We start from the raw sequence: 18,450 nt of genomic DNA, 5'->3' as shown, positions 1-18,450 counted from the left end.
GTTTAAGAATGATTATTGTATTGCCTTGGCCTCCTATATAAATGTTGGCCTAGGAGGCCAAAGCAATATAAAATAAAACTCTAATGAGTTTATATTTTGTTTTAATAAAATTTATATTATATTATAATTTAGGTCTAAAAAAAATTATAGATTTAGTGAATCACTGGATTGAGTGTGGGGGCGGGGCGGGGTGCGGTTTCAACCCAACTCCTGCTACCGAGGCGGGGTGCAGGGTTGAAACCGCAATCTCTGCATGGTGCGGGGCGGGGGGCAGGGAGGGGGTGCCCCCGCCCCACACCATGCAGGTAGCACTCCTAACGTCATATGTTAGATTTGTGGAATCTAGCCAGCGTCAATAAAAATTTTATCTGCCCATTTTTCATCAACGCCAATTCAAATTATATTTAATAATCTTTTATTCAAATAATTATCAGAATTTTCACAAAGCTCGATAAAAACTACATCCTAAAATATTTTTAAAAGACTCAAATAGTTTTAATAATTTTTTAATCCAAACATTAACGAGAGTTTCCAAAACTTTTTAAAAATATTCGAAAAATGAGATGAAATGTAAAATAATTTATAAATAATAATGAAATAATTTGAGTTATAATATTTTATTAAATTTTAGAAAATGAGAAAGAAAAAGTTAAATAAAAATATTATAAAGTTAAATTTATTATTATTTATTAATATTACATTTGTTTTGAGATTTAAAAAAATTGAATTAGAAAATAATTACGTGGCGCTTGCGCACTCTACAACTATATATAGTATTATTCTTGATTTAAACTAAGGGGTTGTTTGATGAGGTTCTCATCTCATCGCATATTCAAATATTATTCAAATACAAATACTTTCACTTTTAAATATTTAACTTTTTCATTTAATCATTACATAATCATTATAATTTTTTTAAACTTCTTAACAAAACATAAAAAATAATTTAATTTTTTTTAAATCTCAAAATAAATATAATATTAAAAAATTAAAAAAAAATAATTTTATAATATTTTTATTCAACTTTTTCTCTTTTATTTTTTAAAATCTAATAAAAAGTATGTTACATATAATTATAAAATACACAAGCGTTATACAATCGTTTTGAAAAAAAATAATATCTATTATTAAAAAATTAATTTATTTTAATATAAATCTTAAATTTCTTTATTTTTTTCAAAAATCTTATACAACACTTGTACAGTTCACAATTATAAGTATCATTTATGTTAAATCAAACAACCCCTTGGTAAAAACTGCAATTACTCCATACAAAAATAAGAATAAAAATGTGGGACTGGCTTTTGTTCTAGTGCGAGCAGCGAGACACTGATCAACCAATTCGACCCACAAAATCATTTCGGCTGCGGGTTCTCATCCTTCACCGCCGTTCCAAATCCTTATCACAAAATCCAGTCAGACCTCTCGATGCCTGCAAAATCACATACTTCTGCTCTCTCATGGCGACCCTCTTTCACTTCCCGTGCTTCCTCTCACTTTATTATCGTAACCTTTTGTTGGCCCCACAACAACAGCAGCAGCTGCAGCAACAACACAAGCTAAACTGGGCCACCCATGAACCACCTCCTCGCAAAAAATTTACATTCTGTGCTTGTTCAACTAAGAAATCCACCAGGTTGAGTTCTTATTCTTAGTGTTATCTTTTCTTTTCTTTTTTCATTCTCAGATATCTCTTTTGTGGTTTTCTACTTGATTATTTATCCATATTCATTTATGGATGATTTAGGGGGAGTAGAAAAGTAAAGAGCAATGCCGAGCTGTGCAATGACATACGGGAATTTGTTACTGCGCTCGGACTTCCAGAGGATCACGTGCCGTTGATGAAGGAGCTTTCGCAGCATGGAAGGTTCTTAAATTATCTTGCTTTACTCCATGTTTCTGCTTCGAGTTGGTCCCGTTTACAGTTATCTTGTTGAATTACATTCACTTGGAAGCTTTTAAGAAAATAATAAGAAAGGAAAAAGAAGAGCCTCATGGGTTGAATACTAGTAACTGGATGCATTATTTTTTCGTTCTTTATTGTCCAGAGGACCGGAGTCATGTGTTTGTTGTGGAAACAAATCTCTAACGTCTGCCTGTAACAGAAATTCTTGATGTTTTAATTAAATGGTCATTTAAGCTAGTTAAAAAGGCCAAGATGAATTTTTGCTGTTGGTCCTGGCTGGAAAAAATTTCTGAGAATAATTATTTGGCTCTTTAATCTCTCCATTTTAGGTGCATGGGACCAGGGTTTACTCTGTAGGGGTGGGTCTGAAGGGCCCAGCCTTGGAGAGGTTCCCCAACATTAAAAAAAATAAAAATAAAATAAAATAAAATAAAAAATCTCCATATTAGGCTTTGTCAATATATGAAACTTTCTGAAATTAGAAATTGTTACTTTTTCAATTTCTTAGGTTACTCTCACATTTTTTTCCCAAAGGCCAATAATTTTCTTATTAGAAAGAAAAATTTGTGGAAAGTTCTCTATATTCTTTTAATTTGACATGAAGAGGTAATGTGCTTGCTAATGTTTTATAGGAAGGACCTTGCAAATATTGTTAGACGGAGAGGATATAAACTGATTAGAGAGCTTATTTCCAATTCAACAAAATCAGACAGTGATGGGCCGAATCCAAAGAAAAGCTTAGATACGAACCAAGATGAAATCGGTGATCATGAACATATATTAACAGGTCAATATCTGTTTCTTTTCAACTTGCTGGAGTTTTCACTGCAATTTATCTCTGCTTTAATTGATTACTTCTTTTATTTCAAAAGGCCAGGACAAGAACGTGAACAATGCAGTCTCCTCATCAACTGATGTCTCCATTGTGAGGAACTATTCTGATGGTTTAAGTAGTGATTCGGATTTCAACTCTGATAACTTTAGGGGCCTGACTGTAGAATCTTCAGTCAATTCGTTCTCTGAGGGAAATGTATCATATAAATTAAGAGGTCACAATAAGAAGGTAAACGATGTGGCTGAAGATGTTTCCATGTCAAATGAAGTTTCCGCCATAGAAAGCAGTCCAAGCATCAATCAACATCTTAACAGTGACGACCACAGCTGGAGGCCTATAGGCTCTTCAGTCAATTCATTTCTGGAGGAGAAGCCTTCATCTAATCTACAAGTTCAGGATGAGAAGGTGAACGATATGGTTGAAGGTATGCTCTTTTCAATTGGATGAAAGGATAAACTATTCCTAGAGTTCAAATCCAGATTTCAATCCCAATAACCTTAAAAGCATGTCTACAGAATCTTCTGCTGTTTTGTCCATGGAGGAGAGACCCTCACATAGTTTGGTAGATCAGCACAAGAAGACTAAGAATGCCAACTCTGGTGATGACAGCTGCATGCCGAAAGAAACGTCAGCCAACTCATCCTTTGAGGAAAAAGTGGATAGGTTTATTCAAAATGGAGATTTGGATATGATTGACGGTGAGATTCTGTGTCAAAATAGCTCTATGTTTACTTCATCAGTCAATATTTTAAGGGGTGTGTGTAATGTATGTTGCCCTTGTTTATATGAGGGAGACTGCGTACAGATGTGGCTATGTCCTCAGTAAAATATGCTAGAATGTTCTGTGCTCAACAATGGCTGGATTATAAATGTTGTCAGATCTGCCTTTATACTTTCAGGTCTTGCCAACATTTTTCTTCCAATGTTTCTTTGAATTCTAAAATGAGACGACTATTTTTTTTGGTAGGCTTTGGGCCCAAAAGGGGATGGTTTTGTGGCAGTTAAAAAGACCTCTCAGGATGTGGGTTCTGCGAATTACCTTTATTGGAATGATAAACATCTGATGAATGAGAAGCCAGCATCTTCTCATCATCTTTATCATGAGTTGGCAGTTGTACCTGGAGTTTTACAGGTTTAGTTTATGAAGTTCAAATATTGTTTCATGAAGAAAATCATAAAAAGGATAAGGAGAAAAGGATAAGGGATATAAACAATTTTTTTTATGTCCTTTCAATACTTTTGAAATAATCTTTGTAGTAATTGCTTTCATGTTCATGAGGAGTGACCATAGAAAAGATGACCAAGAATGTGTCATCTAAATGGTTTGCACCGATGATGTTGCTTCTTTTCTTGTTTGGTATCACTATAGATGATTTCAAGTGACCATAAGTAAATGGCTATCCATGTCTTTTGCTTATAGTATTTGTCATGATATCATTTTTATGTCTTTGCATAATGGTTTCCATCTTAAAATTGGATTTGTTAACTTCTATCAATCTGGTGCCTTTGAATATTGAAGTTGAGTATGTGGAGCTGCTTGATGCTCAGATATTTCCTATGGTTTATTAAACGAAAGTGGCAATGAAGAAGGGAAGAAATTTGTCCAACCACAGAATTTTTCGGTGCCCCCGGGTGAAGAGCACTCTGAACATATGCGTAATGGAGGTAACGCTGCTGTGACATTAAATGACCAAATGTTGACGTCCAAGCATGTTGCTCCTGATGTTATAGTAGGAACTCAGTCTTTAAGGTTAGTAACTTATCATTCTGTAACATGTTACAAGTGCCCAAACTTGCAGTTCTTACTTATTTCCCTTCTAAGATTCTTATAACTATTTAAACTAGTTCACATGTTTTTAAAGTCATGACCTGTAAGTCATATAATTTCCAATTTCATATTCGTTGCTACATTAATTAAGCCTTTTTTGTGTTCTGTGTATTAATCCATGGATTTATTCTTGAAATGGGTATTCTTTAACGATTTGAAAGTTAAAAGTATTTATGGAATCTAGACCCAAAGGAGGTTGAACCGAAGAAATTTATTAACTTCAAATTTGTCATGGAGATCCTTGATACACGTTTTTGTTAGTTTTTTTGTTTTTTCACTTATTCTAAGTGCATCAATTATATTCTTCAATACTTATTTTTTATATAATAAAATGCCACCTCCCCCACATGGTGACAGAAGAAGAAAAAGAAGCAGCTTGGGAAATTGTATTCCCAATAGTTCTGTTTCCTTCTTGATTACATTATCTATTCAGCAACTAAGCCACAAGTCAGAAATTAGATGTTGCTTTTTCTTGGACCTCCGCAAATTTTCTTTCTGCTTTGTGGTCTTTGGCTGATTATAAGCTTTAATGTTTTCTTTAACAGTATTATTGAGTGTTTAAATTAATTATAGGGATGATCTGTTGTCGTCTGAAGAATTAATGACTGCTGAGTTGGACAAAGATTTGGACACAGAGGTCATACTGCATATTGTTTTATGGGAAGTCATTTTCCATTGGCTGCATAGTTTTTCATTATTCCTTGACTTTTGTATTTTCTCTGACGCAGAGTGGCAAAAGAGAGAAGCAAGCTGAGATTAACCAGCTCAGGTTCATGCTGGTAGTTATCTTTTGTACTTTTGTTACCCAAATGGAGTTCTGTTATATGAGCTAAATACCTGATTACATTATTTGTCGTACATGTTATGGGTAGCGTCAGAAGGAGTTGGAACTGTCACGGTTGAAAGAACAGATCAAGAAGGAAAAGGTATACGACCAATTTGGGACAAGGGGCTGCATTTCATTCTTTCACAGGATTCACCACATAAAATTGCCAGATTGGACAAATAAAGTGCTGACTGAATAAATGCATTATAGAATTCTTGATAGTTTCTGATGGCTTGGGAAAGTGATCTCTCAATCCAGAGACAATGCACATTGAGGGATCTGTTTCCATTCTTCTCAACCTTTTGTTCATGCAACTTAACTTTGTGACTTATTGTAAGAAAGCATGGGATAGATAAAAGGTAGTACTTGAAAATTGAAAAAACAATTACTGCTTCATAACAGGTAGAAGAATGAGTGAACTCTTCAGTAATGTTTTTTATACCTTAGTGTATACCTTAGTGTATACCCTATAGATTTCATGAATCCTACCATATTGACCAAACCAGAAAATATGTATTTTATTTATGTTACCAATTCTAGACATTAATATATTTTGAAGTAAAGTATTTAGAGTTGATATTCACTATTTAACCCATTTTTGCAAGTGCGCTTTTTATTGGCAATAATAACGCATTTTTATTTTGCATTTCACTTCTGCCTTTAGCTTTCCTTATCTGATTTGCAAACCAAGGCTGAAACTGAAATCAGGAAGGCCCAAAAGTTTATCTTGAAAAAGGATGCAGAATTACAAGGAACTGAAGAAAGCCTTTCAGGACTGAAAGAGGTACCGCATATGCTGTGTTTTGCTTGGACCTATGTCATCTATAATTTATAATGCATGCAATTACTGCCTGTTGGGAGTGTGTATATATGCAGGGCCGGTAGTCAATGTCAATTTGAATAATACTTTGTTGGAATACTTCGTTGCACAATACTCTTTCAAGTTCTATAGCACACATGATTGAGATTCCACCAATTGTGAAAATCTCTCAGCTCCCCGTTGATATGCCTCCAACAAATCTTGAAGCAAAAACTGAACAGAAGTCCAGTGGAAATGATTGCATTACGTAACAAGACAAATTTAAGTGGCCACGTCACTAAAACACTCGGACACTGGTTGGACATGCTGGAATGCATCAATCACACAATGGATGTGTTGAAACACAATAAATCCCCTTACCACAGAAAAGGATTATGATGGTTTGAAACACAGATATCATTGAGGCATCAGCAACTAAACCGACACCTTTCCATTTGAGAACTGTTCTGTATGATTAGTGTTTTTAAATTGTTTTAGAGACTGTGTGTCAGCAACATGAATGTAGGGTCTTTGTACTTTGGCTTAGACTATCAAGTTAAGCCTGCTAGCTGACATTTATTTTCCTGATTCTATTAGGTTCAAATTCAATTCCATGGGGATGGTGAAATTGTGGAGGTGTCAGGTAGCTTCAATGGTTGGCATCATCACATTAAATTGGATCCACAGCCACCATGTAGTACCATGGGCCCTGTGACATCAAGGTCTTTAATATTTTTCCAGTTCTCTCCTTACGATCAAGCATCACTGTGAAGTTATTTTTTCTCCTGTATTTTTTTTTTTTTTGATAGGTAAACAAAACTTTATTGATCAAAGAATGATACAAATAAAAGGACATTCAGTGTGCCCTAATTAATGCGCCAAAGAAATAAGAAAATCATGTAGGTCCATGCCATTGAAATCAACAGCGATGGCCCAGGTACATAGAGTACTGTAGAATAAAGCTTTAAGTTCCTCTAGTGATCTCTCTCTGTCTTCAAACGTCCTCGCATTACACTCCTGCCACAAGCACCACATGATGCATATAGGGATCATCTTCCAAACCGCTTTCACCTTACTGCAAACCTCCTATAGTTGTCCAGCTAGCCAACACTGCCCTTACCGTCTCTAGCATAACCCAAGCTAATCGAATGAGCCTGGTGATGGATAAAATCATTTCCAAGTCCCAAAATGCCTTTGTACGTGGCCGGCAAATTTTAGACTCAGTTTTGATAGCGAATGAGTGTCTAGGTAGGCGGTTGAGGGAAGGTATTCCAGGAGTCATTTGCAAGTTGGATATGGAAAAGGCCTATGATCATGTGTGCTGGGATTTTTTTATATATATGTTGAGGAGGTGTGGTTTTGGAGATAGGTGGTGTGGTTGGATAAAACATTGTGTATCATCCGCTCGGTTTTCTGTTTTAGTTAACGGGCAACCCTGTGGTTTCTTCTCGAGTTCAAGGGGCTTGAGACAAGGGGACCCGTTATCTCCTTTTCTCTTTGTTGTGGTGATGGAGGCTTTGAGTCGTATGGTAGAAGCGGCGGTAAGGGGAGGTTTTATTGCTGGTTTTTCGGTGGGTAACTCTACCTCTGGTGCTTTTTCTATTTCTCATTTATTGTATGCAGATGACATTTTAATCCTTTGTGATGCTGATAGTGGACAGTTGCAAGCTTTAAGGGTTGTTCTTTTGTGTTTTGAAGCTGTCTTGGGTCTTAAGGTGAATTTGGGAAAGTCGGAAATGGTCCCAGTGGGGGTGGTGGACAATATCAATCATCTAGCAAGTTTTTTGGGGTGCAAAGTGGCCTCTCTTCCGATGAAATACCTAGGCCTTCCTTTGGGGGCTTCATTCAAGGCAAAATACATATACATATGGGATGGAGTTGTAGAGAAGGTAGAAAAAAGATTGGCAGGTTGGAAACGGCTCTACTTGTCGAAAGGGGGGAGACTTACCCTCATCAAAAGTACCCTTTCCAATTTTCGTACTTATTTTTTATCTTTGTTCCCTTTACCGGTGGGAGTGGCCAATCGGATGGAGAAATTGTTTAGGGCTTTCTTGTGGGGTGGTATGGGGGAAGAACATTAAATTTCATCTTGTGAGTTGGCAGAAGGTGTGTTTCCCAAAGGAGTCGGGAGGTTTGGGGATGCGTAGCCTGTCATTTTTTAACAAAGCCCTTTTGGGAAAGTGGTTGATTTCAACTGGAAGAGGATTCATTGTGGAGATTGGTTATTGTTTGGAAGTATGGTTGTGATTGGGGGGGTTGGTGTTCTACGGAGGGTAGGGGTTCCTTTGGTGTAAGCCTTTGGAAATTTATCAGAAAGGGGTGGGAGGAGTTCGTAAAACACACTAGTTTTGAGGTGGGAGTGGGGACTAGAATCAGTTTTTGGTTTGATGTATGGTGTATGGTGTGGCGAGAGTGCTCTATTTACTGTTTTTCCTATTGTTTTCAGATTGGCTGAAAATCAGCAGGCCGCTGTCTCAGACGTATTGTGCCGTAACAATGGGAGTGTTCTAGGGAATTTGATCTTATTCAAAAATGCGCAAGACTGGGAAGTGGATGAAATAGCAGGTTTTTACAGCCTTTTATATTCCAAGAAGTTAGGAGGAAATGGGAGGGAGAGAATGTTGTGGAAACATTCAGGGCGCAAAATATTTTCTGTTAAGTCCTTCTATAAAGAGTTGGCAGCTCATCAGCCCATTCGGTTCCCTTGGAAAGGTATTTGGAGAGCTCCCGTTCCCCCAAAAGTCTCTTTTTTTACTTGGACTATTGCTTTTGGGAAAGATTTTGACGGCTGACAATTTGAGGAAATGTGGTATAATCGTGATGGAATGGTGTTATATGTGTAAAAGTAACGGCGAATCAATTGAGCACCTTTTCCTGCATTGTGAGGTGGCGAGGGAGCTTTGGGCGGGTATTTTCAGTCGAGCCGGGCTGTCTTGGGTCATGCCTAAGAGTGTGACGGAACTTTTAGCATGTTGGAATAGATAACATCATTGTCCTCAACTCGCAGCGACATGGAAGATGGTTCCTTTGTGTCTATTGTGGTGTATATGGACAGAACAGAATGAGAGATGCTTCAACAATAAGGAGAGAAATGTGGGGGAATTATGGAATTTTTTCGTGTTTTCTTTAGTTCAATGGTTGGCTGCTATTGTACTAAAGGGAGGGAACGTTCACGAGTTCTCATTTTCTTTTCAGCTTTCTAGAATGTGATTAGGAGTCTCTTTTGTATACCTCCTGTCTACATGGGCATTGCCTAGTTTCATTCAATCAATAAATTTCTTACTTATCAAAAAAAAAAAACGCATAACCCAAGCCAACTCTACTCAACCGATCACCTCAGTCCACAAAGCCCTTGCTGTATCACAATGTAAGAGCAGATGGTCCACCGACTCCCCCCCTCCCCTACACATGCATCACCAATCCGCTATGATGACCCTCATTTTCCTCAAATTATCATGTGTAAGGATCTTACCCAACGATACTGTCCACATGAAAAATGCAGCTTTGGATGGTGCCTTATGTCTCCAAAGTCTTTTCCATGGGAAAGAGAGTTTGGTTTGGCTCTTGGGTGAGAACCTTATAGAAAGAGCGAACCCAAAAAGCACATTTCCCGGTGGGTGACCATCACAACCCATCTTCTTGTTGACTGCTCGGTTTGACGGAGTACAAGAGGCTGTTAAAATCATCAAAGTTGTTCATCTCCCAATCTTGAGCTGCTCTACTAAAACTAATATCCCAGTGTATCTCTGTCCACCCGATAACCCCATGACATCTACCACTGCAACATCTTTATAATTAGCAATTTGGAAAAGCAAAGGAAAGGTGACTTGTAGGGAGATCTCCCTACACCAAATATCTTTCTAGAATTTAATTCTGCCAGAAGAGTAAAAACCCCCATCCTCTTCTGATATGTTTCCACAGCCCCACTCCATATGCTCATCTAACTTCATTAGTACTCCATCCCCCCCAGCTTCCTCTGTATTTATGCTCAATCACTACCTTCCACAAAGCTTCTGGTTCATTTTTCAAGTAATGCCCGATTAAATATCCTCACATTTCTAATACCCAAATCACTATTGGAAATAGGATGATAGACCGTTTCCCACTTTACTAGATGGAATTTAAACTCCTCCCCCATGCCACCCTACAAGAAGTCATGTTGAAGTTTCTCAATTCAGTTTGCCACACTTGCAGGTATAGGAAACAATGATAAGAAATAAGTTGGTAGGTTAGAGAGTGTACTCTTAATCAAAGTGATCATGTCGCCTTTCAATAGGTACATTCTCTTCCATCCTGGTAGTCTATTCTCTATCTTCTCAATCACCGTCTCCCATAAGGAGGACGCCCTCGTAGCCACCCCGAATGGAAGTCCCGTCTACATCAAAGGAAAAGAGGTTATCTTACACCCCAATGTGCCAGCTAGCTGCCGAATATTAGGAACATCTCCAATTGGAACCATCTCTGATTTATTTAAATTCACTTTCAAACTGGAGACTACTTAAAAGCAAAGCAGCAAGGCCTTCAATGCTTGAATCTGATTAAGATCTAGCTTACAAAAAACAAGTGTATCATCTGCAAACAACAAGTGGGATATATTAATGATACCCCTATCCAGGGTCCCAATCGAAAAGCCATCCATAAAGTTGTTATTCACAAAGCCGATGTCATCCTGCTTAAACCTTCCATCACAAGAACAAAAAACGAAGGCGACAACGGATCGCCTTGTCTTAGGCCTCGCGAACTATGGAAAAAGCCAGCTGGGCTACCATTTATCAATACCGAGAATTTCGCCGTTGATATGTACCAACAAATCCAAGACCGCCATCTCTCTCCAAAACTGCACCTCCCAAGAACGTGTAAAAGGAAGTCCCAGTTAACCTGATCAACTCTTTCTCCATGTCAAGCTTGCAAATGATCCCTGTTATACCATCTTTCAACCTACTGTCCAGACATTCGTTTGCAATGAGAGACGCATCTAGGATTTGCCTACCTTTAACAAAGGCATTTTGGGGTTTGGAGATGATTTTCCCCACTACCTCACTCAGTCGATTTGCAAGTACTTTGGATATGATCTTATACACCCCATTCACAAGGCTAATAGGACGAAAATCCTTCACCTCATTAGCCCCCCATCTTTTGGATCAACGCGATGAAAGTGGCATTTAAACTTCTCTCAAATTCTCCAAACACGAACAGCTCCTAAACACCTTCATAAGATTTTCTTTAATGGCATTCCAACATTCTTGGAAGAAACCCATAGAGAAACCGTCAGGGCCCGGCGCTTTGTCTTTGCCCATCTTCCTTACTACTTCAAGGACCTCCTCCTGCTCAAATACCCTCTCTAGCCGAGAGACATCACTTGGTCCTATGATATCAAAAACAAGGCCATCAACGGAGGGCCGCCATCCCATCGGCTCAGATAGTAGGTCATAGAAACCAACTACATGATCATGGATCGCCTGCTCTTCTCTACATTATACCCCATAAATCTTCACCATCTCTATATTATTGTATCTCCTATGAGAGTTTGCAATACTATAAAAAAACTTCGTGCTTCTATCTCCTTCCCTCAACCACAAAGATCTTGATATTTGCCTCCAAGATGTCTCTTCTAATAATATGATCCTCTCTAGCTCTACCCCCAACGACACCTTCTGCTCTGTTTCTTCCTGAGTAAGAGGCCTACCCTCTTGGATTCTCTCAATTTCCTGGATCTCCTTCAACTTGCACTTTTTGTTCAACCATATGTCTCTGAACGATTGCGTGTTCCACAACTTCAAGTCTTTTTTTAGCGCTTTAAATTTCGCCGCAAGAACGAAACTAGGGGTACCCTCGAACTGGTACGTGGACTACCACTGCCTTATTCTTTCTACAAAACCTTCAGATTTCAACCACATGTTTTCAAATTTGAAATACCGTCGTCCTTTATGAAGGCCACCACAATCAAGCATGATGGACCAATGATCCGAACTAACACAAGGCAATCGCTTTTGCCAAACATCCAAGAAGTGACTTTCCCATTCTGGGGATATTAAGAAATGACCCAACCGAGACCATGTCTGATTATTAGCCAGGGTGGCTATGCCCCCAACTAGTGGCAGATCAACCAAGTTCAAGTCAAAGATACACTCCAAGAACTCTACCATTGCTGGCCGCCCTCTCCTATTACCTGAAGACTCACTTGGAAATCTAGTAACATTGAATTCTCCCCCAATACGCCACCAACTGTGTACTCCTACTAACTCATCCCACAAAGAAGCTCTGTTAATGTCTAAGTTTGGCCCATAGACACCTGCAAAAGCCCATAAGAAGTTATCCAACAAACTCCTGAAGGAGCAAGCAACTGAGTACATCCCTACGAAATCCTCCATTTTTTCCACCACCCTTCTATCCCACATGAGCACAATCCCTCTTGATGCCTCATTAGAAGCCAAAAAAACCCAATCCATATGAGCACAGCTCCATAAGCTTCTCACAATTTTCCTATTGATCATCTTCAACTCAGTCTCCTGTAGACAAACAATGTCCGCCTTCCACTCATGAAGCCAATTTTTAATCTGCAAACATTTATTGAGCTTGTTGAGCCCACGAACATTTTACAACACAATCTTTGGTCCCATTGGGAAAAGGCCAACCCCTTCCCTTTCGACCTACCCCTATTGGCACTGCCCTCGAAATTCATAGACCACATCAATCTATTGAGTTCACGTTGTTTTTTGGAGCCCGCCTTACTTCGTTGTTTATGGCCCGCTTCAATGGCAGTAAACAAGGCCATAAACTGTTCCTCATAACCTTCACACTCTAAACCCATGATATTATGGATTTCTTTCACCTTATCAATGATCCAATCCGAGACCTCAGGAAGATCAGGATACAAAAAATTCAGAGGCAATGGATCCACCTCCCTGCTGTCCACTTGTGTATCTCGATTCTCTTCCATCAACTCTAAGTGCTCACCCATGGCCTGGACAAAACTCTGAGAGAAATCATTAACAGATAACACCAACTCCACCCAATCAACCGTGAACTCCCCCTCCTTCAAATCTACCATAGTTTCTTACACGACCTGGACAAAAAGGTTAGCCAGGGATGCCCCATCCTCCTCACACCTCATCTGCCTTATCTGGTCCCACACATGAAGGCTAGCAGATAGGTTTGCTGGTAACGCCTCTACCTCCTCTCAACTCATTAGCAAAGTCTAGCCCCCAATCGACAAAGAACAACCACCATGTAGAGGTTGCGAAGCATTCGCATCTTCTAACGTCGAAATACGAACTTCTTGCTCAGGTGGACCATCGATGAAGGGTGCCATTGGCACCGACAGCGATTTCTGGCTTGCCCCCGGCACCAACACCTGTGCCGGTGAGCTACACGGTGAGGTCCTCAACAGCCCATCACAAAAATCCTGTTGGGCTATGGGCTTAGGCCCTACCAATTGGCCCACTGCCTGAGCCTGTGATGCCTCTCCTGGGGGCCTCCCGAAGGGCCTGTGGATTTAGGTCCACCCAATTGGCCCTTCCCCTTATCAAAAACCCCGTCCCTTCCTTTTACTGATACTGGCCCATTCACCTTAACCCATTGCAAACCCTCCCCATACTTCTGTTTAGAAGGCCTTTGTTCCAGGCCCGGCCCATTCCCTTTATAACCCCCGTGTCTTAAAACATCGCCTTATTTCCTCGACACTACTTTTTATTTTGGCAATCTCCTTCTACAGAAACTGCAACAATCTCATCACTTCTTCCCACATGTTGTGCACGTCCCACTCCTCCCCCCTACCATTTCCACCATGAGGGGCTTGATGCTGCTTACTCTCAGGAACCAACGCCTCCTTGTAAGACACAGGCCGTGCCACGTCCTCCTACTACCCTGAAGACCCCCCTGAAAGTCCCTCTGCTTCTGCCTTCTTGCCAGCACTTGCCCAGTGCCTCTCTCAACCTTCTCCATCCTCTTCCCCCCTCCCCTTCAGGTATGAAGATGAAATTTCTTCTACCACCCTCACATAACCACCACATAACAACCTCGAGATTTTATGCACTTCTAAGCTAAAAAGCTGCGGTAACCTTCTCTAATGGTGCTATACACCTCCTTCTTCTCCCCTCTCAAACAAACCTCTAGTGCCTTCTGAAGCCAAACCACAGTAGTAGATTCCACCGTAATCTCATGATCCTTCTTCCATCCTCTCTCAATAATATGAAGCAGACCACCTTCCTTTACTAATAAAAATAATTTGGAGTCTATCAACAACTCCCTAGTGAAACCCATCAAAACCAAAAAAATAGACCACCGTTAAAATAGAAAAAAACCTCGTCGGATCAATGGAAAACTTGTGACCGGTTTCATGTATGACAGAGAAATGGAATGACACAACAACACACTTCAAAGACACGGAGAAAGGGCACACTGGAGTCACCGGAGAAGTAGCCGGTCTCTTTGTGTCGGTGGAGGCAGATCCGACACCAGGGAGAAACTGCCAGCAAGAACCCCGAAATGGATCTAGCAAGAATCTGGGTCGTTGGAGGGTAGGCTGATGCCTGACTACCCACGGCGAGGTCGCCTAGGCCAGCCGCTCTCAACTGTGCCGGTGATGAGGAACCACACACCGAACTAAGGTGGTTGGGTTGGGGTGGTGGCACTTACGTCTGAACGGGGTTCCTCACAGTTTTTTTTTTCTTGCACAAGCTTTTCTCTCATGCTGGTGGGCTGACCAATGTCGGACGACCCTCAAGGAGGTCGCCGGAGACCTTCGATCTTAACTGTGCTAGCGGTGAGGAGTCACACGCCGGCGATGGGTGAGGGTGACGACAGTGGGTGAGGGTCATGGGTTTCTCGCACGAGTGTTTATATTGTTATTTTTCTTCTCCTTTATTTTGTCATATCTATCTTACTTTTTTGTCCTGGTATGTATGGTATTCTCTGCTAGTTGATCATGATAAAAGGAAAAGGAGAGAGAAGATTATTTTGTTGATATATCCTTTGCTCATTGGAATAACGTTTGTGTTATGTTATCGTTTTTCTTCCGTTTCATTTGAGCCCCCATACTCTTACATCCTAAAGCCTGGCTACAGTTAGGCTCCTTTGCCTTTCTGTTAGACATATGCCAGTTCTAGGATTGGGGTTCTCTGGATGGTTCAGCCCTTCAACGCGATCCAATATCCTATATTTCCCCAGCGCTTTCCATCCAAAGCTTTATACAACCTTCTCCTTACCACTCAGAATATGGAAACATATTTAGAACCCAATTAAATAATATCGAGCCAGATGAGATGCATCTAGTGTGCTAATTGGAAGTGTGATGCCACGTTATAAACTCTTTCTAAAAAAATATTATATGTTAAACTAATGACAAAGGTGACCAAGCCCCTTTTTTTCCCTCATTTTTTTATTATTATTATTATTATTCTTTTCTTGTGAGGTCATGTACAACAACCTTAACTGCACAAGCCTGGGCTAGGCCTACCTCCATCCCTAGAGGAGCTGTGCATGTATTTTCAGCTTTTCAGCCTGGACTCTCGAATCTTGATAGCCAAGGTTCTTTTATCAGGCGTATTATGTACAATCTGATCCAGAGTGGAATCTATTGCAAGATACTAGGTGAAAAAGTTTGGTGTCTGATACCATGATTCCGTCGGCCAGGGCATATTACGCAATGCGTTGCATGACTTCCCTATGTGCAGAAGAAATATGCAATATTGCATTTTCTGTCTGCTGTTGTAGTCAATGACTTTTCTCTTCAAACCTGCCTGTGCAGTGTTTACTATATCATTTAATAGATTAAAAAATAAGCCTAATGTCGTAATATGTTCTTCCAGGCAATCCAGACTTTGGGCAACAGTTCTGTGGCTTTATCCTGGGATGTATGAGGTGTGAAGATCTACCACCTAATTTCCGTAGCAATTGCTGATATCCATTTTTTAACAGAATTAATTATTTCAGCCATGCGGATTTTGGTATTCTGGGAGATTTATAATGGCCGTTTGTTTGGATTTCGTGAAGTCATTTTATTAGTCCCTACTGTGAAGGTGATACTCCATTGTGTCATATTGATAAAAAAAATATGATATCCTGTTTATTGCAGATAAAATTCATTGTTGATGGCCACTGGAAGATTGATCCTCAAAGAGAGTCATTTACAAGGGGTAACATATGTAATAATGTCCTCCGAGTTGAAAACTGATACAGTTTTGACTGTGAGGAGATCTTTGCCATCCATTTGCTCATTAGGTAAATTCTTCACTTTTCACCATTCCTTAATCTATATACCATACAATTTTCAAAGCACGGAGCCTTGATTCTATAAAATCATGCATCTACTATTCCATTAAATTATTACTAAACAAAGTTAGTCCTCTAAGTCTGGTCATCCACTTCTCAGTGGTGTTTTTACTAAATGAGAATTAGACAATATATGTGATCAAGTTACACTAGTTAAATGAAAAGTACTATATTTAATTAATTTATTATTTAGAAAATAGTTGCCTTTTAATTTTCTAATGCATGCCTTTTTTGTTTTCTCAACTTATGCCATTATAATTTGTACCCAAAGATTCATAAATGTTATTGAATTTTAAAAGAAGTTAAAAGAGTATTCATTCTGACTCTTGATGCTCAGTAGTACTTTGAGAAACTATATAAATAATTCTTGGTTCCTCTCTCACTCAAACAGAGTTTCTGAGGTTTCTCATCACTAACATAAAAACCAAAGCGAGGAAAGGGTTAGAAGATCAAGTTGCTTGACCAAAATTCTGGATTTTCAAAATCCTAATATTGACACTCTTTTAAATGTTTTTATTATAGACGGCCTCCAGGTATGCCAACTTAGTTACTTAAGAGTGTTTTTCATTTAACCAGCAATAATTGATAATCTTAAAATAGGCTTGTCATCCTCCATGGAATCGTAACATTAGGTCCTTGTCTCACAGCCTTATACTTGAAGCGCCATTACTGGATGTTTGACATGGATTGTCTATCAATAGATGGTCACAAGGAGATCTGATACCATATGCATTGAAGTTGTTGACAATTTTCACGAATTGCCGTAGACAATTGACTTCTCATTTGTACTAATTTGTCTAATCCATGTCACTATGAAACAATCTGGTTTAATATCTACAAATGGCGACAAGATTGGCAATAGACAAGGAATTTTTAGAAGTGTGTTGATCAATGGTGATCTTCTGTCTCTGTAAATTTACAAAAAACTGTTCTCACAGATCCATCATAGTCCAATATAATATTTTCCTTTGCATGGCTATTTACATTCAAGCCATATTTTGCTTGTCTCTGGTTTCTCTGGTGACATCTCCGGCTTTGTAAATTTTAAGAGCTCTCTAGATATGTACTCTTAGTCATGCCTCAGAAACCCAGATTTTGTATACTTATCATGTTGTGGTTTTGGTTAGTGTACAGAAAATAAGGATGTATTGTCAATACGTTAGGTGGCGTCGAAGAAAGAGCAAGCTCACCATGTAGGTAAAAGAAATGGAGCGAGGCCTGGAAGACCTTGTAGATATCCGGTTGATAGCATTATCTTGTACCAACACTAGACTTTTAGCCTATGCTGCACAATCGCAATGTATTGTTGTCATTTCCCATTTTCTATTTTATTTTTTTCATATTCATTCGGTAAGGCAGCACATGACTTGCAAGCAATCAGGTGCTTTGATCTGAAATCTGTACCGTATGAAAGTTTAGATCAATTGCTGTTTGAATGGATATGGAAGTCAAATTCCGTGGTGATAGTTTGGTCTTAACATTTCGGTACTGAATTTGATGCTCCGGTGGTCATAGAGTGATGCCCAGGGGAAGAGACTAGACCAAAATCTAGAGTCCTAAGAATTCTCCCCATGCAAAGGAGTCAGCAAATATGCTGTTCGGCTCATCAGTTCTAACCTCCCCAATGGTAAGTACTTATTTCAGAGCCACAGAGAGTGGATAAACAATAGTATTTTGTATGAGCAATGTTATTCTTCATCTTAAATCCCGCCATCCCTAGTCATACTTGATATAACATATTTTAAGTGGCTTTTTCTATGAATTACTTCCACAGCCACTTATGATGTGTCACATTATTAAATGTGTTGGGGATGTCAAAATTTAGGATGAAGCACAGCATCACTCTTTTCTTTTCTTTTCTTTCTTTCTTTCTTTCTTTCTTTCTTTTTTTTTTTTTTTTTAATATGTCAGGGAACCTCTTGAAGGCAGGGCCCTTCAGATCTACTCCTGCAGAGTAAACTCCGGTCCCATGCACTGCATTACT

At 39.2% G+C, this 18,450-nt stretch overlaps 1 protein-coding gene across 3 annotated transcripts; it reads left to right on the top strand.

Annotated features, from left to right (window-relative positions):
- Nucleotides 1–1,297: 1,297 nt before the first annotated feature.
- Nucleotides 1,298–17,932, top strand: LOC109019140 (protein PTST homolog 3, chloroplastic). 3 transcript variants are annotated; one of them, XM_019001376.2, is made up of 14 exons: nt 1,299–1,636; nt 1,748–1,867; nt 2,539–2,693; nt 2,779–3,165; nt 3,257–3,439; nt 4,290–4,491; nt 5,143–5,206; nt 5,298–5,348; nt 5,442–5,495; nt 6,060–6,179; nt 6,792–6,916; nt 16,004–16,055; nt 16,270–16,415; nt 17,601–17,932. In XM_019001376.2, exons 1-13 carry the CDS (start codon nt 1,461–1,463, stop codon nt 16,366–16,368), a joined length of 1,788 nt encoding a protein of 595 aa, XP_018856921.1. In that variant the 5' UTR covers nt 1,299–1,460; the 3' UTR covers nt 16,369–16,415; nt 17,601–17,932. The 3 variants fall into 3 exon arrangements, with proteins under 3 accessions (XP_018856940.1, XP_018856921.1, XP_018856915.1); XM_019001370.2 differs by having other exon boundaries at nt 17,594–17,932; XM_019001395.2 differs by lacking the exons at nt 16,004–16,055; nt 17,601–17,932 and having other exon boundaries at nt 1,298–1,636; nt 16,270–16,335.
- Nucleotides 17,933–18,450: the final 518 nt, after the last annotated feature.

This window comes from Juglans regia, chromosome 3 (assembly GCF_001411555.2).
Source record: "Juglans regia cultivar Chandler chromosome 3, Walnut 2.0, whole genome shotgun sequence".
NCBI classification, from domain to species: domain Eukaryota; kingdom Viridiplantae; phylum Streptophyta; class Magnoliopsida; order Fagales; family Juglandaceae; genus Juglans; species Juglans regia.
The sequence above is the reverse complement of the archived record's forward strand: the minus strand, read 5'-3'. Positions and strand labels throughout refer to the sequence as shown.